Raw genomic sequence first — 21,815 nt, forward strand, 5'->3', positions numbered from 1 at the left:
TGTGGTGTCTGGCTGTCATTGCCCGCTCCAGCTGAACTTGTGCAGCCCTGGGAAATGGGGCTCAGGCAGCTCATGGAGCAAACTGGGGACAGAGGCTGTTAAATTCAGAGTGCAGTAGGCCTGCACAGCCAGAGGGAAAGGGGAGCCTCTGGGCTGGACAAACAGGTCACACAGGTTTTCAGATGCTCTGTCCTACCAGAGCAGAGCTCCAAGGCTGCAGGAGCTGGATGCTTTCAGGTAGGAGCAGCACCAGCACTTTGTGAGATAAAAGTTTGGCAGACTTGAAGTTCCATCAAGTACTAGAGTGTTTAAGCTTAGTTTAGCAAGCATCCATCAGAATAGTCAATAATTTGACTCCTTTGCAGTTAATAATTAAGTTCCTCCTACAAAGCACCACTAATATAATTAAATTTAGTTTCTGACTCAAGATTAACAGCTTCACGTGGTCCTTGCTATAGCCTTTCCTTTAGAAAGAGACTAGCTTGGATATGAGGATCTGACCATTTGTGCCCTCTTTGGGGAGCAGGGGTCACATCCTCCTCTGTCTCTGTAGAGGTGACTCCTACACTCCTGCTTTTCCTGTTGCCTCGCTTGCTCTGCCCATGGCCCTGCAGAGCAGCAGGGGAGTAGGAAGGAAGAACTAGTCCAGTACAAAACCTCACTGAACAGTCAAAGACACCCAACAACTGACCAGCAGCCTTAGAGCAGAGTAGAGCACACAGCTCATCCCAGTAGCTTCAAAACAAAACCAGGGAAAAGGCCATAAATAAAACCTTTCTGCAGCACCATCTTCTGCCTCACAGCCTTTCCCCACATCCCACGTTTAACCCAAACTTCTTCAAGTAATCCTTCATTCTCACTGCAATGAGTCCTGGGCTTTCAGAAAGGATCTGCACAGAGGTTTGTCTGAGAGTCTGATGTTCCTGATTTTGAGAGAGCAGGAAGGCTAACCCGAGGACATGGAACTGCAGAGAGAGGGGGCTTTGGACAGATGCTGGTGAGAACATTTGTTTGCTGAGAAGGAAAGAGAGCTGACCCCAGAAGCAGACTCACTGGCAAATGGCATCAGCAGTCCTGGAGGGAAGATAAAGCTCATACAGTCCACTGACACCATTTTACTTTTTAATTGTTTTAGGAATCTCTGCTAGAGCTGAGCTGTGGGGGACCTGGTTAATCTGGCAGCTGAATCTCAGTTACACTCACAGCTTTTCCAGTCCTGTATTTTGTGTCTCAGTGCCTGAACTCTGGGAACATTCTTGATAATTGGTGAGCAAACTGAAAATCTCCGATCCCACTGCATGGCAGAACATACCAAAGCTTTCCTTTTTCCCTCTTAAAATCTTGTGTTATAGGTTCAAAGCATTTTGAACAGAGTGGGGTTTAGTGTATTTTGTTCTTCCTGACAATCCCAAAGTACAATCTCATAGCAGCTTGTTAAAATAAAGCTGTTTTGCTGTTTTAAAAGAGAGAATGTGGCAAGTTGCCACATTCCAGTTAAGCAATTTCCTATAGTTGACTTTTTTTTTTAATGCACATTTTTTTCAGCCGTGTCCCTACTCCGTTTTCTCTGCAAGAAGACAAAATACCCCAGACAAGACAGAAGCCCCCACCTCTGTATTAATACTTGAAACAAACTCCCCTTCCTGAGTCTCATTGTGAGAACAGAACTTGGAGCTTTGGCACAGGGGACTGTAGTGTATGTGGCAAACTGGAATTTTTAAGAGCTGTGGCTTTTTTTGGAAACAGCATTTTCCTTCATGGGGGTAGATTTGCCCTTTTTTATTGCAGCAGCCCTCAGAAGCAGCTCTGCAATGGAGTGGTTGGGAATCCTCCCGTGAAGACTCCGGGCTGTGCTGAGCAGTGAGCGGGCAGCGGCTCTGCGGTTGCAGGCGGAGGCTCGCTCCCAGCGCCAGGTTCCTCCTGGCTGCAGCAGGGGACCAGGATGTGCCTCGCTGAGTTCAGTGGGTGGATGCGTGTCCTGCGAAATTGGGGTTTGGCAGGTGCATGTAGAAACTGAGTAACTGATTTAAGAACATCTGCTGAGTAATTGAAAAGGAAAAGCAGGCAAGTCCTCAAGGTAGTGAGTAATGCTAAAGCTTCCTATTTCTGGGTGGCTGTGCTCAGTCCTCTCCCTTTCTCTTTTCAGCTGAAGAAAATGATTGGCAGTGGCTGTGCTGAAGAGGCAAGACTGGACATGCAGGGGCTTTGCAGGCAGGCCATGGAAATGGGCTCCAGAGCCTGGGCAGCCAGACTGCTTCTGTTGAGCTCCCAAATGCCTGTGTTTGTAACCTAACCCAGCAAGGCTCAGCTGTACTGCTGGGGTAACAGGCAGCACGGGCAGGACCTCGTCCAGCACTCGGGGAAATCAGGGCATCTGGAAGTTTCAGATAACTTCAGTATTCTTTGAATGAGATCACAGCTGGAAAGCTAATAATAATGTGCTGCTGATTATTTGCACTTTCAAGATTATACTGTAAACAGTCTAGTTGAATTTATAAATTTCCTTTGCCAAAACACAAAAGAGAAATAAGACTATCTATGAAGGAAGGATGGAGGTAGAAAGGTTTTTGGTTTTTTTTGTTCAAGACATTTTTGGATTCAGAAGCTGATTCTAATGCAAGACTGCTGATACTTAGGGAATTCTGCTATTTTGTTTGCTCATCCTATGATGGCTGAGCACTGTAAGTTTTGCATTTGTGGAAATCCTCAAGGCGACTGAGCTGTGGAAAGGACAGCTTGTGCTCTGTTTTGGATCCAGCCAAGTACTAGGAAAGCTGAATGTGGGCACTGACGTGCCTGTGGGACAGGTAGGAAGCTGTCTGCAGATCTGCTGGATCCCTTAGCCATTTATGGGCCTTCACTGTGTTTCTGGCGTTGGTATTCTGGAGGAGTGCTAGAAAGAATTACTCCCAGTAGTGTTTTACAGCACACCTGGCAGGAGGTGTAGTAGAGTAGCAGTGGCATTTAGAGTCTTCCACTGTACAGGTGTGGCATTGCAGCTTTCTACAGCATTCTCAGGATCCAGGATTTTCAGTAATGCCTAACTTACCCATGTTCCTTTTGGAGGGATCAAGGTGAAGTACTGTAAATGAAAGGAGTTGGACAAACCCATGAGTGATCTTTGTATAATGATGCAGAGCTGCTTGGCTGCAGTGAAAAATCTCAACTCCTGTGGCATGAATTTGTATCCAGCACTCAGAGCTGTCCGCTGGCAGGCAGAGAAATACAACACAGAATCCCTTTGTGTTTCCCCTGCTCCTTGGGTGGAGAGTATTTCCATGACAGACTAGCACACAGGCTGTTACAATGGCTTTTTCTTTTCTCCTCAGCAGTTCGGGTTTTGTGTGTTTCTGGTCGATGTGGCTCAGCACAGTGAGTCCCTCCTCTGGTCTGAGCAGGGGCAGTTAAACCCTGAACCCAGAGCCTGCTCAGCTTCTCTCCAGCACATAATCCAAGGACATACTTTAAGACAAAAGGGATGTAACTGAGCACAAGGAATGCAAAGGGGTGATGAAGAAGTTTTCTGAAGAGTATTTCCTAAAGAGCCTGTAGAGCATAAAAAGATAAATGGAATGAAATCATACAAGTGTATAAATAATGTTTTAGAAATGTTTCTTACAGGCTGATGCTCTGGAATTTTTTCTGAATTGTGGAAGTGATGGCAAATGTGAGAACTTTGCTGCTCTAAAGGCCTTTTTCCAACCCCCAACTGAAGCAAAAAAGTCAGGCTCAGATTTTTCACAAATTCTGCATAAAATAATTTTTGGACACACAAGCAAAATGCTTAAACTCTGATTCTGAACTGGCACATTTTCTTCCATTGTACATTTAATGTCGATTTTTATTAGAAGAATATGTTTTGAAAACTTCAATTTGCTTCCATAGAATGCTTTGAAAATGAGAAACTTGGTTTTAGCCACCTGTCACAATAAAAATACACTTCTCTTAAATGAACAAAACTAAAGGAAAACCAGCCCCAACCCCAAACTCCTGTTCTGCTTAGGTACAGAGACAAATGTGGTGTGTGAAGTTTCTGTGGAAATTCACAAAAGTAATGGATATTGTACCTGCCTGAAAGATCCTGAGCTTGGAGCTTGTTATCTTAGTATTTGTGATCTTTTTTCAAGTGTTATTAAAGTCTTTCCAGGCTGCTGTATGATGTCAAGTAGCTGTTGCAGAACTGTCTGCTGTATGGCCAATTGCTGCTTATCAATCCCCTCTGTATTTTTCCTCATACGACCATTACTTGGTCAGCAGCTGTGGTTTCCTCTACTTTTTGAGTGGACACAACATGGTTTGGATGAAAGTCTCAGAGTCATAAGAAAAAATAAGAAAAAAAGTTCTTTTTGGGGTTGGGAATCTGGGTTCAGGTGTCTGCACTCTAAATCCGGTGTTTGTATTTAACTAATTATAGAAACCTCTCATGGTTGCTACGGGCAAATGTGAACCAGTAAGAGAGAGCCCCCAAGGAGATTTTTTGAAAAACAAAATGTGACCAGTGAGCCATGGCAGCTTTCTCACTCAGTGTCTGTGAAAAGAGAAATGTGACCCCAGTCCTTGCCAAAATAGTTCAATTCTTTCTAGCAGAAACCAAATAATTGGGAGCATTTCAGAGAATACAGTTTCTTAGTTGAGATTTCCCAGGGTGCAGAGACAGAACGTCTTCAGCTCTAAGACCTGCAACGTGGTCCTACAGAGATTTACCACTTTTCTGTGAAAACCTCTTCCCCAAAGCCCAGCCCGGCAGCAGTCTGGGGAACTGTGTGTGCCGTGGAGGAGGGGAAGGTGGGACTCTGGAAGTGCTCAAATAATTGAGTCAAACAAACAGAGGATTTGATTTTGTTGTGTTTTTGTTTCCTTCCCTTGGTGTGCTAATAAGCCTCAGAACAAACTGCTAATCTGTCTCATTCGGCAACCAGTAAGTGAGGGAATGGTAGAGACTGGAGGTTTGTGCTTGTATTTTATTGAGGCTACAGAAAAAGAAATGTGTAAGACAAAAGGAAGATCGTTGGGAAGGCAGAGGAAGAAAAATGGGAAAAAAGCCTTTGGGATTAGGGACAGCATCCTGGGCAGTAAAATGCTCCATTGAAGGGGATTGATTCTTTCCAAGACCTCTCAGTTCTGACCTGGGGAGTGTTCAGGCCTCGTGTAAGGTGTTCCCCTTGGAGCTTACTGTCTGTGCCAGCTCAGGGTGCTCAGGACCTGCAGAATGAGGCTTGCAATGAGGAAAGGGAAGTGCAGGAATATGACGGGGATCTACAATTAGTCATTCTCTTCCTGACCTTGCTGAAGGAAATGTCTGGCTTTATATTGTCTGCTGTAAACTCTCCTTTATTTAGGCTCTAAGTTTACACATGCACAGCTTGTTGGAGTCTTTATTTCCACTTCCTGCACCATCAGTCAAATATACCTGAGAGTTATTTCAGAGATGTGTGAGAATGATTAGTGCCATAATAAAAATGATGGAGGATATTCTCTTTAAAGGCGCTTTAAGTTTTGAATTTTACAGAGAGATCCATGGGCTGTAACACAACTCCTATCCCCATAGCATGGCCTGGTGCTTCCTTTCCAGATTCTGAGCCTTCCATAGTCTTTCTCCCTGTCACTTGCTGCCTTCTGCTGCAGTCGCTGGAAGGCCCACAGGCGTGGGGGGGGTAGTTGTTTTCTTAATGGGAGGAGAGATCCAGTGGGTTTGCCAAGATACTGAATGATTATAGAGAGAAGCAGAGTATTAGTGTTATGTTTGGGCTGCATTTGCCTCTGTAGGACTTCACAGGGTAGGGCAGGTACTTGTTTACCTGCCGTACTTTGAGAAGCCTGTGTGGTATTTGTCACAGCAGCTTAAATCCATCGGCCTGCTCAGTGGCCATGCACCAACTCCGTGAGAGATGGGAAACCTGAACAGGTCTGTAGGGCAGTGTGAAGTAGCAGTACCCTTCAGGAGAGGCTCGGGGCAGGAGGAGGTTGCTGTGCTCTGTATGGAGGCACAGCTAAGCCTGATGAGGCGTGGCTGAGGTGAAGAAGCTCGCTGGGTGCTGGAGAGCTGTGAGCTGAGAGGAGCAGAGCTGCAGATCTGATGTGGCAGCAGCAGGGCTGTGCTCAGCAAATGGCAAGTACAGTTCTTAGTCTTGCAGAATGCTCTCAGTCATTCTGTTACACTTGTGTGTCCTCGGGTTGCAAAGGAAGGGGGAGGGCTTTCATTTTTAGTGTTCAGTGGGTGTGAAATCTCTGATCTTTAAGCAGAGGACTGTTCCTGTAGCAGCATTAGGCTCAGACGCCTCGCTGGGATGAAATTTTTGAAGATAATTATGTTATGAGGCTCAGGGAACTACTTGATTGTGCAGTTTCATCCTCCCACTCTTAGCTGGGAAGGCCTCAACTGAGTGTTTACAGCCTCAGTTGCTGGGATTGTGAAAAAGAGAAGAGGGGAGAAGAAAAGGAGTGGTATGTGGCCTCCAAGTGACCCAGAAATGATGCTGTCTGCATCATTTGACAAAGCAGAAATAACATACTGTAGTGTTTGGGCAGTGGCTATTGTGTCAGCCTCAGGCATGACTGAGGGTTCAAAGGAAAATCCATCCATCTGGTATTCCATCTCTCCCTACCCCTCTACCTCTCTGTGCTTGTATTTACCAGTTTCTCCTAAGGCTTCTCCCCCTCAGCACACCTTGGCTGCACATTTTCCTGCTGCCTTGTGCTGGGTCCTGTTTTGCAGGGTTTCTTTAGCAATGCATTGAGAAACTATTTCCTTTTCTGTTACAAGTGAGCCCAAAGTCCCTCAGCAGCAGGGCTGGGTCCTGCAGGAGCAGCAGGGCTGGCACAGGGGCTCCATGGTGGGACTGCCACCCTGGGGCTTGTTCCATCCCTGGCATCCTTCTGACACCCTCTGCTTTGCAGAGTCCCTGCTGCTGGGAGCCACTGGCTAGAGCAGAGCACTGAGAGAGCTTTCATGGCCCCTTACCAAGCTGCTCCTTCACTTTGTGCAAATTATTTTTAATCCTTCTTCCTCTTTCTTATTTTTAACAAGGTGCCACTGCATGGGGTCCTTTGAGTATATTGATGTTCCTGAGGTGTTTGTGGCACTCACAGCAGTGGCACTGTTCTGCAGCCAGTCTTGTTCAAGGGCATTGTGCCTGTGGCCCAGCATGGCAGTCACCTCCAGAGCTGGAGCCTGTGACTGCACCTGTGTGATCAGGGCAGAGGGGGATAGGGAATGCACCCAAGCGAGCAAGAGTGCAGCTACCGTTTCAGCACAGCTAAAACAACAGAAACCAGGCCTCCCATTCTGGACAGGTGTCCTGCTCACTGCCAAGCTTCTTGCTGAATGAGTCAGCTGGCTTCAAGTAGAGAATGTGAATTCCACAGGCTGCAGGTCACAGGCTGACGTGTAAGTAAGTGAGCCCCTTTTTTTTCTCTGATGCCACCTCAAATAAAGCACATTACTTTGCTGCCAGATATTTCTCTGTAATATTTTGTCTGATACCTATTTTATCATGTGTAGCTGGTGAAAATACAGGTCACAATATCATCCTTTAGTAGCTTCAGTTCTGTTGGTTTTGAGGGCAAAGCCATGTGGGTGACAAACTGAGTGACCTGATTTTTAGGATACAAATAATTCCTTGAAATGTAGTGTTTTGCTTATCTTCCTTGTACTTTGGGTCCTGTGCAGATCCTGTACTTGCCTTGGAAAGAGCTGTTTGAATTTCATGCTGATCTCAAGGTAGTTTGGAAATTTGTGAGATTTGAGACTCTCCAGCTGAATCCTGCATTATGTGACTGTTCCCAATGGAAGCACAGATGGGAAGGATGGTTTTCTCTGTGGCTGAACTAAGTGTTCTATGAACAGGTTTGGATCAGATTTCACTGCAAATTGAGCATATGTCATGTGAAAAGGGTACAGACCTACTCTCTCAGTTTAAGCAAGCAGATTTGGTTCTAAACCAGTCAAAACCAGGCAGTAGTTCAATTCTCCCTGTACTAGAAAAGGAACACTTCACACTGTTGTCAAGGCCTGTAGGTCTTTATACCTACAGGCACAAGGAGGAGTTCTCTGAACAGAGGGGGAAATGAGAATTTCTGAGGCTGCAGTTGGTGCTGGGGATGCTGTGATCAGATGCTGATAACCATCCAGATAGCTGGGGGCATTCGGATGAGTCAGCTGCTGAGAGCTTGAGTTCACAAAGGAGCAGCTCAGTGCTCTGTGGGCAGAGCTGCAGGCACGGTTGGGTTGTTGTCAGCTGAAGGGCCCTGCAGACCCTCACTGGAACAGAACTGGTTTGGATGGTTGGCTGCACAGCACAGAGAGGCCTGTCCTGTGCCTGCAGATCCCTGGCAGAGCTGAGCCTAGAGCTGTGTCCTGTGATCCCCCATCCTGGCTCCTGGGTGCACTGGGAAAACCTCGGCACTCTTTCTGCGCGATGATTCCTCGGCCCTATTCTAGTCCCCTCCTCAGGCACTCATCCTGGCATATTCCTTGGAGACCCCTGTGGCCCACAGCAGTGTTCAGGCTCAACAGCACTCTGATCACAGCTGAGATTGCCTTGATTCCTGCTTTTGGGGGAAGGTTCTGCTCAGGACATGCTCAGCATTGCTGCACTTCAGTCTCAGCTGGAGAACCAGCCAGCCCTTCTACCTCTTCAGTGTTTGCTGTTTCCACCAGTCTGGCATTCCCACACGGTTAGTGCGGGATCTGGGGGACTTGTTGGTTCTGTTGTGCTCCTCTCTCCAAAACCCAGGGGCAGGGCTGCTTTGGAGGCTGTTTCTGAGGTAGACCCTAAGGCAGAGCAGGCAATGACCCTGTATTTCAAGTGGCTGTGGTGGGTGCCTCGCATGGGGAAGGGTTGGTTCCTTGTGTGGGCACCTGCACAGGGGCTTTCTGAGGTCTCCAGAGCCCAGGCTCTGCCCCAGATCTCAGTGTGCTGTATAACAGTGACATCCTAGGTCTTTCCCTTGCATGGATCAACCCCGCTGCACCCTTTTTCACTTTAAACTGGATGGCTTTGAGAAAGTGCCCTGAAGTATCCTCGCATGCTGCTGCTCTCCCAGTAGCTGGTGAGATCTTTATCAGTTTCTCACATGGTTGCCAAGCATGACTTTGGAGACAAATTCGCTAAGTCCAATTCTGACCTTTTTATGTTCTCTTCAGTGCTCAGGTGGCCTAGAAGGTTTTTTTGATCTGCCATAGGGTTTGTGTATATAATGGCACTGGGGAAAATCGATAAGAGTCAGCTAAAGGTGTGAAGTGAATCCACTTTCACTGGATGCCTTCAGATGACTCATATGACTTTCCCCAGTGCCCCGTGCAGGTAAACTCCAGTTCAGAAGTTTTGTCTTCTGTTTCAGGAGGCAGAAAAGCAGAACGTCCCTCATGCTCTTATCCTGATCCAGCCACTGCAGTGTCCTGCTGCACCAGGAGCTGCTGGGGTGCTGCAGGGAGTGCTCCCTGCCCTCTGGGCTGCTTCTTGGCAGGAGGTTAATAGAGGAGTTCCTTCCTGATTAATTCCTGTCTGAGGCAAGATAGATGATTTGCATTTCTCTTAACCACATGCAAGAGCTGGGCCATACATTGATCTGATCCTTTTAAAGCCTCAGCCACCAGCTGGGTAAATTGCAGGGCAGGACTTGGTTGTAGCCTTGGAAGTTTCCATGTAAGCTCATGTTTATTGTCTCCTCCAGTGCTGCCAGGCTCCCTGAGATTTCATCTCCCAGGAGCAATAGGATCTGCTTTTGACCATGTGCTTGATTTGTTGATTAAATCATGACAGTTGTTTGTTTTGGGTATTGCAAAACTCCTCTTCTAAACATTGCGTATGTTTCAAGTCAACAAGAAAAGTTGTAGGCTTCACTGAGCAGATTATAAGTTTTGTGAAAGTGTGAAAACATGGCATTTGGTTGTGAAACGTATGATTGAATCAAACTTGGTCTCCAACTGTTGATATTCTGAAGAAATGTTGGCTGGCACTTTGGTATAGCAGAGTCCTCCCTCTGCCTGTCCCCTAGTTGTTTAATTTATAATTTGCATTTTTGCATTCTCTGCCATGGTTTCCTTTTTTTTTTTTTTTTTTTTTTTTTGTGAGTTGAAAGTTATTATTTTTGCTGCATTTATAGGGTATTTCAAGATATGCAGATTAAAAGCATGAGAATAAGCCACAGAAGGCTTCAGAGAAATGGAGAGTGTTCTAGCCTTTGCTCCTTTTTCCATGTTTATTTGGATCAAGTGCATTGGATTCAGACTGGGTTTTGACCAAGTGCAGAAGCTGCAATAGGTCTGAGTTTAATGCCTTTTAGTGACTCTGGAACAAGATGCCACTTTTCTAAACACAAATAAAACATCATCGACAAGAAACTTGGGAGAGTTGACCCTCAAATGCATGAAACTTGATTTATCTGGTTGGACAGCATAACTATTAACATTCTCTGACAAATGAAGAAGCTAGAATGGGATTTCTGATCAGTTAACTAGAGGTCAGAAATACTTGGGCTGCAGTTTGACTACAGAATTCTTCCAGCTCTTCCTTGTAGTATCTCCTGAATTCTGCACCCCGATGTCAGTGATCTGGTTTTACAGATGCTTTTCTGTGCCATGTCTGCAGAAGTGCAGCTGAAAAACTTGTGGGCATTTGCTTTTTGTTTATCGTCCTCTAAAGTCCCAGCTGTTGGCTGGAGGTCATGGATATGGGCAGACTTGCATCTCAAGAGATCTGCTGTTTATTTTGCAAAAGTAAATAAAAAAGTACAAGCTTGGCAGTTTTCTCCTAAACTTCTTGAACCTGCTTCTCATCTGTGCTGTAAAGGGATCTTTTAAAGGCGCTGTAAGGAGATGAATATGCATCCAGGAGCACCTGGCAGCATGTGCCCTTCTCAGAGCAATGAGGACTGGTGTCCTGGCCATCAGCTGCACCAGGCAGAGCAGCAGGGCTCTGCCCTGGAATCAGTGATGTGCTCCAGCTGCTCCGTATCCTGTCAGTCTTCTTGTCCTTTCCCATCTCTGTGGGTTCAAGGCAGTTGGAGTATTGCTGCTTCTGATGTGGGGTTTGCCATTTGTAATGAGTAGGACGTGCCATTTAGCAAGCAGGCAGTGAGTAGCTACTATTGACTTTATCTCTCTGTCTAGTTTGTGGTTGGAGACCTGTGTGCTGGTTGTGGGTTTTTATGTGCGTCACTGAACCCAGAAATTTTATTATATTCTCAGAAAAGGGTTTTGCAACAACTCAGCTATTAAAGCCAAACCATGTAGTTTAGTAAAAAGTCTGGGCAGGAAACAACAAAATGAAATTCATCCTAGGGGAGTAGCATGGTGCATGTAGGCTGGGAAGAGAATGCAAATACACTATTTATAGGACTAGGAGAAAACAAATTTGGACTTGAGTAGTAAATGTGAAAGAGTTATCCGGGAAAAACCAGCCTTGGTCCTCTGAGACACTCAGACCTGTGCTGCCAGAGTGCTTATCCATTTTGGAGAATTCGTTACATTCCAACAAAGGAGAAAAGTTCGACATTGAAATCCATGCTACACAGAGTCCCGTCCAGCAGTGTCCTTTAGGAGTTTATGCTATGGATGACACCTGGGAAGGGGAACTACTTGAACCAGTATTTTTTTAAGCAGTACTAAAACAGCTGAGGCCGGCGCCTGCTCCAGGGAGTTCCTGCAGGACAAGCAGGCAGAGCTGCGTGCAGGGAGAAGGGGAGGGATGAGTGCATTTGCTCCTGATCAGACAGATCAGGTCAGTGGCAGAGCCAGGAGTGCAGCCCAGCTCTGTTCTCTTACTCATGTGATGCTTCTGGTGTTACTCTGAGGTTGGCCAGGAGAACTTCTGTGAGGAGTGCAAAAGCAGTGGCTGTACCTCAGCAATGTCCTGCCTTGAGCAGCACGCTGTCCTCGTGATGCTGCACGCTGGAATTGGAGGACGTGGGGCACACACTTTCTGTATAGTTTCTTTTACATAATTTGTGATTTTTCATTTATAAATACATGCTAAGCCCTCCTTTCCTTCCACTCTGGTTTTTGGAACAGATTCTGACACCTCCATTGCCTGCAGTTCCCTGCTTTATTCTGGATCATGTGCTACTTTTAGGGCATTTGCCTGTAATTAGTGTTCCATGTAACGAAGCGTGGAGCTCTGGCTTTACAGAGTATGCTGATAGCTCATCCTTCTTCCAGGAAAAATAAATCTTGCCTGATGAGAGATCCTACACTAAAATAACAGATTACAGTCAGACTGCAGAGCCGAGCTGCTGCTTTAGACACAGGCCCATCAGGGCTGGCTGTACCAGTTCCAAAATCTCTGTGCAATCTTGCCTCTGTCCCTAGGTGTTCTGCAACCCTGAGGTGTGCCCAGGAATGGGGAAGGGTGAGGTGAGCCCGGGGCAGCAGCAGGAACATCCTGCAGTGCCCTGGGAATTCCATGTACAGGCTCACAAACACGCTGAGCTGTTTGCTTGGGGCTGGATGTTGTGGTTACAGTTTGTATATCAGAACACATATTGTCATTGGCCCTTCCCTCGAGTGGCCTCTGCAAAGAGACAAGGCTTGAGTGATTTCTGTCTTCTCTTTTCCATGACATAGCTATTGCACAGTTGGGAAGCTGTTTCTCATTTGTGTAAGCTGATTTTTTGCATACTGGGGGCTGTTGAGTATACAAACTTCCTGCAGCCTCTTCTTTCTGCCTGTCCTGAGGGGCCCTTGCCCATCTACTCATCCCAGCCTGCCCAGTGTCATTGTCCATAGAGGGGGAAAAGCACACCGAGAAGAAAGAAAATTTAAACCAGGCCCCGAGCAGAAAAATGCTTAGGACAGCAGCTGCAAGCTCCTTTCTGCCATGGCAGTGAGCAGGAGAGCCCTGTGGACAGGCTGTTGTGGGAAAGGGCGTGTGACAGTGAGAAAGCAGAGGTCAGCACTGAGGCAGCCCATGACACATGTGTGCCCCAGCGTGCACAGGGCTGCCTGGGGGATCCCAGCTCCCCTGCTCCAGAGCCAGGGGAACTCAGGGCAGGGCACAGCCGAGGGGCTGGTGCAGAGAGAGGGCAGCCAGAACACAGCCAGCAGCAGCCCCTGCACATGGCACACATGGCAGGGACAGAGGCCCTGGCTGGGCTCTGCCTGGCACACAGCAGCATGGCAGCCACTAGGGCCCGGGCCCTCCCGAGGCTGGCCCTGTCCTGCCCTGCCCTGCCCTGCTCTGGCCAGAGGAAGCAGAGCAGGGGTGGAAAAAAGGAAGTGCTGACAGCCCCTTTATATAAAAAGAGGTACTGAGAACGAGTGATTGGGATTTCCAGTTCATTGTAGGGCTGGTGCTCCAAAGCCGTGTTGGGAAGTTGTGGTGAAAAGGCTCCTCTGGTTTCAGCAGGGGTGGTCAGAGTGAGAATGCAAAGGGATGGCTGAGTTTCTAGATCATGGCAGTCCTGCATTGCCTCTCCTGGGAATGGCAGTGCTTTGCATTGCTCTGGGCATTACAGGAGTTGGAATCACTTCAGTATTCACACACTTTTTGCTAAATCTCAAACTGCATGGCATTGCTATCAGAATTCGGTGTGTGGGCAGGGACAAACTTGTTATAGCTGATAGTTGTAAGGAATAGATTGCTCATAAAACATGCTCTCAACGAACTTCATAGGAAAGCACTTAAACTATAAGAGGGGACACATCATAATGGTCAAAGAATCCATGTTTGTTTTTTCCTTTACATTTTCAGTCTGATCGTGTCCCAAATGCTAAAATTTGTTGACTAAGAACATGTTTTGGTTTATAAATCATGGATCAACTAACTTGCTTTGAGGCATTGTTTTGTTAGGAAGGTTTTGAAGCTTAAGCCTGCCTCATGGGAATGTGTGACACAGTGAGCAATCTTTGGAGAATATTTTCTTTTTGATAAGCAAACATAAGGCACAAATAATAATCCTTTTTGGTGTTTTATTCTTTTGTGCCTAAAGTGAAGAATTCTGTATAGTGCATTTGCCATGAGATGGTCAGGTGATGAAAGCTTTGGAATAAAACTTTAGAATAGAAGATACGCAGAAATCATCTAGTCCAACTGCCTGAATTTTTGTTCTTTTAAGTTAGCTGGTTTTAATGTTGACTTTGTAATAGAAATGCCCATCAGATAACAGGCCTCGGAGTCTTTGGATACTTTGGCTGTTCCTGCCTCAGAAGTATAGTTGATGGGGGTTTAGAGCAGGTCCTGCCTTCTGCTGAAATGCTGAAGAGCAAAGGTGCTCAGTGTGAGGGAAATGCACTGCGTGGATTTCCCCCAGAGCTCACAGGAGGATGTCACCTCTGTGTCATGAAAGCCTGCGTGCCCCGTGTACAAGCACAGCCTGGGAAGGGTCAGCCCGTGCCGGGGAAGCTCACAGTTTGTGTTCTGCGTGCCCAGGTGAAGCTGATTGACTACATCCACCGGCAGCGGCAGTGCAAGCTGAGCGTGCCCCTGAGCGACCGCACGGCCGAGCTCAACAGCTACCCCCGCTTCAACGACTGGCTGGACATCGTCAACGTCAGGAAGGAGGTGGTGCAGGTAAGGAGGGGACACGGCCCTCACAGAGCCCTCCTGTCCCTTCAGTACATTCCCAGCTGCCTGCTGGGTCTGAGAGCCACAGCAGGACTTAATCACTTACTGCCTTTTTGATACTAATAGTACTGTGCTGCACTGTGTTCTGTGTCCAGCATTAGCCAAAACAGGACCATTGTTACAATCTCACACACACACACACACACACACACACGTACACGTAGAGCTCAGTCCACTGACAGCTAAAACAAGGCAGAAAAGGCCTTTTCTATTATTTTTTCCATTTTTGCCTCTGCAGGCCAGGTCACAATGTTCTCATTCAGTTTCCTTTGATCGCTAAACAACCAAAATTTTTCTTTGACCTCAGCAGGAATCTGCCTGGGTGAAAAATTCCACAAATTTTCACGGAAGTTATTCCAGCTTGGTTCTGATGTAGCTAAGTGGTCTCTGGTGAAACAGGATGGGTTCAGGATCAAGTTGTTCCTTTTATTTCCTACTGTTCATTTTGAATGTAATGCTGCTGTTGCCTTCCAGCCCAGCAAGGTTTTGGGTGGCACAGCCAAAGGTGCAGCAGTGACAATGAGAGGACAAAAGCAGCCTGTTGCTGTGGCCAAACTGCCAGGCTCCCAGCTAGTTTCTAAGGTTACTGGAATTGCCTGAGTCTAAAAGAATGTCTTTGTAGCTCTTTTATAAATCCTTTGTGATGCCTACAGAAAGGAGTGGGGGGGAGCAGGGAAGAAGTGAAGAAAAGGGGGGAGGGAGGTGGACAGTTCAAATCTGCCACATCCTGCTAATTTAGGGAGCAGAGAGCATTGAGACTGCCCTTCTGTATGTGTGGTCACTAAAAGGGGTGAACAAATTCGGGTTTGGTCTAAGGCAGAAAGAATTTCCCAGATCTGTATTATTTTGATTAGTGCTCTCTTGCTGCCCCCTCCCAAGCAGTGTCCAATTGAATGAACTCTGTTCCTTCTGTGACAGAAATGTAAGAAGTGTACAAAGCACTGAAATTCCTCTGGGATTCTGAAAGTATGGTTATCTTGTAAGGGTTCTGCATCCATTTGATGCAGCTGCAGGCAGCTTCTGTAACACTTACATTAGCTGGACAGCAGAACTGCAACACCCTGTGGGTCATTAAAATAATTTCTGAGTAGGCATGCTGGAATAGGCTGTGAGCTAGGGGAAGTGGAAATTGTTGGGCTAATAAACTAAGTGCTCTGCTCTTGCAGTGATTTTTTTTTTTTGGTCCTGTTATTTCACTACTTAAAAAATAGCCATGCAGCCACTGTTGGTGTTGGACACTGACATCAGCACAGTGCTGAGAGCTGTCTGGGATGAGTTACCCTTCAGAAATGTCTCAGGTATCATGGAATCATTCCTGCTCTTGTTTAGATTTCATACAGCATGTTGAACTGCATTTCAGCTGAAAGCTTTCAAAATGGAAATCACTGACAGAAGGAGCTTTAATAGGTTAGTTATTACAAAATCTAGAGTGGTGTCCTGCTTTGTGCACACTGCCTGCCTGTGACAGGATGGGGAGGAGCCTTTGCAGACAGGGTTGAGCAGGCCACACTGTGAAAATGGGGACCCTCGAGTGGTTCTGGCTCTGTGCTACTGGGAACAGCTGCCCATCTCTCAGATACTGTTAGCTTGCTGTAAAATGGAAATAGGCATGCTGGGTTTGCTTCTTAAGGCTTCCAAAAAATGGTGCAGAGAGGAGGGAAACTGCACACATGTCACAGTGTGGTCTCATGGCACACAGCCCTCTCTTCTTCTACCTTCTAGGCTCTGAAACTAGTTGGAGAGGTTGCCAAGTACCTGTGGAGTCTCAGAAGAGCTGTCTCAGCTGCCCTGGGCACCTCTGAGAGCTGAACAGAACAGCAGGTCTGGCACAGGAGGAGGTGCAGTGGAGGGCTCTCTGTGCCTGCTGCCTGTCAGGGACAAATCAGGAGAAAGGCCTGGGTTGATGGGGTTTTTGCTTTTTTAAATGGTTCTGATTCCCTTTGCATTTCTAGTGCTACTGGAGTGAGTATTTTCAAGACTGTGCTAATCTGTGACATAACACTGTTGAAAAGCAGCCTAATTGCAGGAGTTCTTTAGCTCAGCGGTGAGAGGAACAATGCTCTGTTTCTCTGTCTCCCCTCCCCTCGCTCCCCCCAGTCCTCTCCCAAATAAAGCTGCCATGCAGGGAAGCACAGAAGCTCCCAGGCTCTCCTGTCAGAAATAGAGCAGCAGCTCCAATTTAGAATATCTGCTGACTCCTCTACTCCTGAGTGAAGACTATTTTTGCTCAGTGACTTGCTCTAGACATTGTGAAGTTCGAAAGCTCTGGTGATTATAATTGCCGGGCTCCTTTATTTCTTTGAAAACCTATATTTAAAACGAGAATAATGACTGCCTGTAAAATCCTTTAGTTCTGGAAGAGATTACAGCAATAACAATGCAGTGTTTATGGCGTTGGGCAACAGCTAAAGCTGCCGAGAGCGCGGACAGCAGCGAGCCGGTGACGCTGCGCCGGGTGCGAGGGCTGGGCTGCGCCGACCTCGCGGGCCTGCAGGTAGGTGGGCACTGCCAGCCCCAGTCTGGGATCCTCTGTGGGAATGCACGGTTCTGAGGGGTAAGGAAACTTGGAGCCCCCCACCCCAACCTGGGCTATTTCTGTGGCTTTGTTCCTGTTCCTCTAATCAGTTGCCAGACAGATTTTTATCATTGAAAGTGGTAGCAAGCTCTGCTTTGGAGCTGGGCTAATGTGGTGCTGTAACTTGCTGTTTAAGTATTTTTCTAGGGAATGCTGGAGTCCTTGTTTTTGCTTAGGAGTTCTAGAATCTGATCAGTTCTAGAGATTGATTAATTCTAGAGACCAATTGTATGTATAGTTTAATACAAAAAAATTATGTATAAATGGTTAAATATGGTGGGATGAAAGTGACAAAGAGGTACTTGAACTAAGACCTAGAAAAGACAGGGCAAGGAGCCTTACAGACAGAAGGTGTGTTTATGCTACGTAGTCATCTCGAGTGGGTAAAAGTTGCTCTGAAAATGGTCCTAGAATAATACATTGATCTGGATTGTCCTGCTTGCCTTGGGAGTTGGAGTCAGGAATTGGGAGGGCAGTGGGAGGGAAGGAGGATGAGAACATAGTGCTCTCTCCAATCTTAAGCTGATGGAAGAAGTAAGTCTCTTGCAAAGCTATTTACTGGGTTCTGAGCTTGGAGTATGTCTGCCAAATAGAAGAAACTAAAAAAAATTCTGTTGGCTTATTTTCTTCAGCCTAGAAAGTGATTTTCTCTGCCTTTATCACTGTGCTTCCCAGAAACATAACTATTGTATTTGTTCCCACATGTAAAACTTGTCACTGTCTTAAAAACTAACTTAAGAACAGAGTCATCTTCTTATCATCTTCTGAAGCATGTCTGGGCCAGCCCTGCTGGCTGTGGAGCAGGGGTGCCAGTCAGTCAAGCTTGGAAAGCTGTTTTTAGAGTGGGTAACTGTCCTGCACAGGGAGGGGCACATCCTGCCCCGGGGTCTGGCCATGAGCAGGCTGTGTCACCAGGGAGACTGGGAGCAGGTGGAGCAGGGCTGTGGCTGGGGCTGCTTTGTGGCTGTTCCTTTTGGGAACAGATTTGAATCCCAGTTGTACCCTGTTCTGGGATACCTCCTGCCTGCCTGTGAAACCCATTCATCCCCAGTCAGCATTGATGCCAAAGAGCTGCAGAGCTGAGCAAGGCAGGGGCAGTGCTGGGCACAGCGGGAGCAGAGCAGGAAGGGCTCATGCCTTGAGCAGGAATTGTCTGCCCGGAGCCTTGTGCTGCCCCCGTGAAAATGCCCCTGCCAAGGGTGAGCCACGGGCCTGGGGCTGCTGCTCTGAGCCCAGGGCAGAGAGTTCTGTTTGCACAGGGGGGCCCAGCTGGTAGCAGGTCTGTCATTGGAGGAGTTGTGAGGGCTTTTTGTGAGTGCATCCTTTGGATGGGGGATAGAAGAGGCAGATCTGCCTACGCCTATCAGGTTTCCCCAGCTGTATCCTCTCATCTTTTTCTGTCAGCATATCTGCATGAAAAGGCCATGAGGACCGTGGCTGTTTATTGGGGATTTCCATGGGTCTGGCAGCAGGAGCTCTGGCTGGTCCACCAGATAGCAGAGATCCTGGATGTGCTAATTGTGTGTATGCAAATTAATTCTGTCCTGCAGGCTTCCTTGAGCTATAAAATTCCTTCAGTGTTCCAGCTGAAGGCCCCTCCCCAGTGTAAACAGCTCCTGGAAGATAGCTCCTGGAAGATAGTCTCTACCACTGCCAGGGCTCCCCTTCCCTGCCAAGGGCTCCAGGTGCCCCTTGCAGCCTTGGGCACTCTGAACTCTTCATGGATTGAGGTCAGCCCGAGGGATCTGCAACTGCTACTCCTGTCTGCCAGAGAAGAGTAGTGACAGCAGCTCTTCTGTCCCCAAAGACCCAGCTGGAGAGGATGCCCTGAGTCTGTCAGCGCCTCTGCAGCCTCTGCTGCGAGGTGGAACAGTGAGGAGGGTGATGTTAGGTGGAACCATGGCCTGTTTATGCTCACAGCTTAATGCAAGCTGGAAATTTCAAGTGAGAGGCTTTCCAGAATGCCCATAAAATCTCCAGGAATTTAATAATACAGCATTTTTTCAGTACCTTCATTGCTGGGCACCAGAAAAACACTGCAAAATAACAACTAGCAGGCACAAGATGTTCTTAAGAGCATCTTTACATACTTTGCTTAGAGCTGTCAGTGGGAATTTAAGCACCTTATGTAATGGGCTTTCTCTTCTAGCATCTGCTGCTTCACAGGAGGATGATTGGAGAGGGCCTTGACAACTGTCCAGCTTTACAGGAAGAGCTGTGGCTACTGGGTCGAGGAGCAGGTCAGGCAGATTTTGCAGAGTGCCTGCAGCAGCATTAGCTACGTAGGCTTATCTACAGGGTGGAATCTTTACCAAAAATAACCCCTCCACTGTGTTAGATACCAGCATTTTTGCCATGTTTCAGGGATTTAAGTTGGACACCAGACAAGATTAAAGACTGTTGTGAACTCTTCACCCAGACTGCTTGAGACTGACCCTTGGATGGCTCCTTGGATGCATTGGTACTCACTTTACACTCCTTAGACATGTGCACCATGAAGTGCAGTCTGTGCCTGATAAGCAGGAGGGCTTCAGGGAAAAGTCCTCTTACCTGTTGTAGGGAGGAATAATTTCCTGCTTTGGACTTTTTAGCATCCCTTCTGCTGAGCAGTGCATGGTTAGGCTTTAGATTTTGCTGGCAGTTATGAGGTGCTGAAGATTGAAAGCAGATTCTGTCTTCTCCTGCTTTTTCTCTGTTTTTAATTCTGACCTTATTAGTAGAGTACTGTCTGAATATCTTGCAGCTCTCCCTGTCAAGACAAGGAGTGCCCAGGGAGGTGGTGTTAAGCTTGGTCCTAATGCAAGCCTTTAATCTGCATTTTTAAAGCTGTTTTTTAAAAAAGCCTCAGCACCCACTGAAGAAGCAGGTAAAGAGAGGTCAGCTGGACCCACATTTCTCACCCTCAGAGGTTAAGAGTGGGAGTAACCCCTGTGCAAGGGCCCAGAGCTGCACTGAGGGGCTGGAGCCCCCCACATGCCCCTGAGCAGGAGCCCTTCTCCCCCCACAGCAGCTGAGCCAGGGCAGCAGCAGAACCTGCTTGAGAGCCACCCTGAACTAGTGACCCTCCTCACTGTCACACTGCCTGGGGGGTGACACACAGCCAAGGCAGAGCAGGCCAATCTTACAGGGATCAGGTTGACCAGTTGTATATTAAGCCACCACATATGTGCAGCACATGAGTGGCTGTTTAAAGAAAGCCTCTTACTTCCCCTCCCTCCCCCTCTTTGAAGGCTTATTTCTTTTGTCGCGTGTCATGGGGGCTGGCAGCAGGTTCAGAAAGTCTGAGCTCTCCCAGCTCAAGGTCATTGGGATTGTTTAAATGTAATCTCCTTTTCTGTACTTTCTACTTTCCTACAACTTGCTATTCTGTCTTTCTAAAATTAAACTCCTGGGCAGAAGAGGTGTTTGGGCTTTGTGTGTGGGTGCAGTCCCCTCAGGCACTGAGGGTTTGTGTGAGAGCTGAGCTGGGGGTGCAGAGCTGGGCCTTGTGGGGACCATCACAGACCAGTCAGCTCTGGGCAGAGAGAGATGTGTCCTCCAAAGGGATGGGGCAAAGGAAGAATGCCCTGACACTTCTAAAAGTGCTCAGTAGCTTGGGATCTTAAAAAAATTGTTTTCTCTGCAACCAGGAAGGCTTGAATCCTTGATCCAGTTTGAAGGTTGGCTCCTGCCACAGATCAGGCACTGAGAAATCAGATCCCCAGCCGTGCTGCCACCAGTCCCACCCCAGCTGGGCCTGCATTCCAGCTACCACTGGCTCTGGTGGGAAAGCTCTGCTCTCCCGAGGAAACCTTGGTTCCTTCCACTTTACCAGCTAACTTACTAACAGCTCTGATAAGTTCCTGGTTACATGTGTGCATGAAAGCTTGGGAAGTGAGGGGGTCCTGGGCGATGGGACTGGGGAGCTCCTGCTGGGATCTGGAATGATGCTCCTGCCTACAGCAAGGGCTATGTAGTCTGTGTTGTTTTCTAAGGGGAGAATGGTGAGAGTGAAGTATGTTTCAGGATAATTCAAAAATGGCATCACTGTAATCCCACTTACCCTAACACTGTGTAACAGTATGAAATAGGATAAATGTTTTTGTAAGACATTGGCTTTTCCTTGTGCTTAACAGGGCACCATTGGGTTCCCAGCTCCAGGAGCACCTGGGCTGGGGTAAAAAGCTGTCTCCATGTCCCACTAAACCTTGGTCCCTGTTTGCCCCTGTCCCTTTTAGAGTGCTGGTGTCCCCCGAGGCTGAGGGCCTGGTCCTGCATGACAGAACAAAGCTGCTTCTGTGAGCTGCCAGGGAGAGGAATCCAGAGGGTGCTGAGGAAAGAACTGACTGTGAGAGAGACTTGGTGCAATTCTGGTGATACCAGCCCAGCTCAGCTGGGGCTCTGTGTGAGCAAACTGTGCTGCCTTCGTGCTGGGGTGTTGGAATTGTGGAAACACATTACAGGTCCAGTTCTGAGCATCTGGACCTCTGGGAGTTTTGTTTTTTGGAGTGTGATAGCAGGCCAGGAATCCAAGGAGATAGATTTTGCACTGTCTCTGTTATTTCTGAATTTTATCCAAGTCATTCAGGAACAAGCTTTTGGGGCAGTATTATTCCTGCATCATGGTGGTGCAGATGTGCAGAAAAATGAATAATACCCAGCATCAGTTGTGATGTCTGTGCTTTTGTTACTCTGCA

The 21,815-nt window shown here is 47.3% G+C and overlaps 1 protein-coding gene across 2 annotated transcripts in view; it reads left to right on the plus strand.

Moving 5' to 3' along the window:
- The window catches only part of KSR1 (kinase suppressor of ras 1), a 49,277-nt gene that overhangs the window by 13,334 nt on the left and 14,128 nt on the right, over window positions 1-21,815 (plus strand). For both annotated transcript variants that reach the window (XM_053995280.1, XM_053995281.1), the window contains exon 2: window positions 14,370-14,510. In XM_053995280.1, the coding sequence (XP_053851255.1) occupies window positions 14,370-14,510 (141 nt within the window). The remainder of the gene's footprint in view (window positions 1-14,369; window positions 14,511-21,815) is intronic.

The sequence above is a fragment of the Vidua macroura genome, chromosome 20 (assembly GCF_024509145.1).
Source record: "Vidua macroura isolate BioBank_ID:100142 chromosome 20, ASM2450914v1, whole genome shotgun sequence".
Lineage (NCBI taxonomy): Eukaryota > Metazoa > Chordata > Aves > Passeriformes > Viduidae > Vidua > Vidua macroura.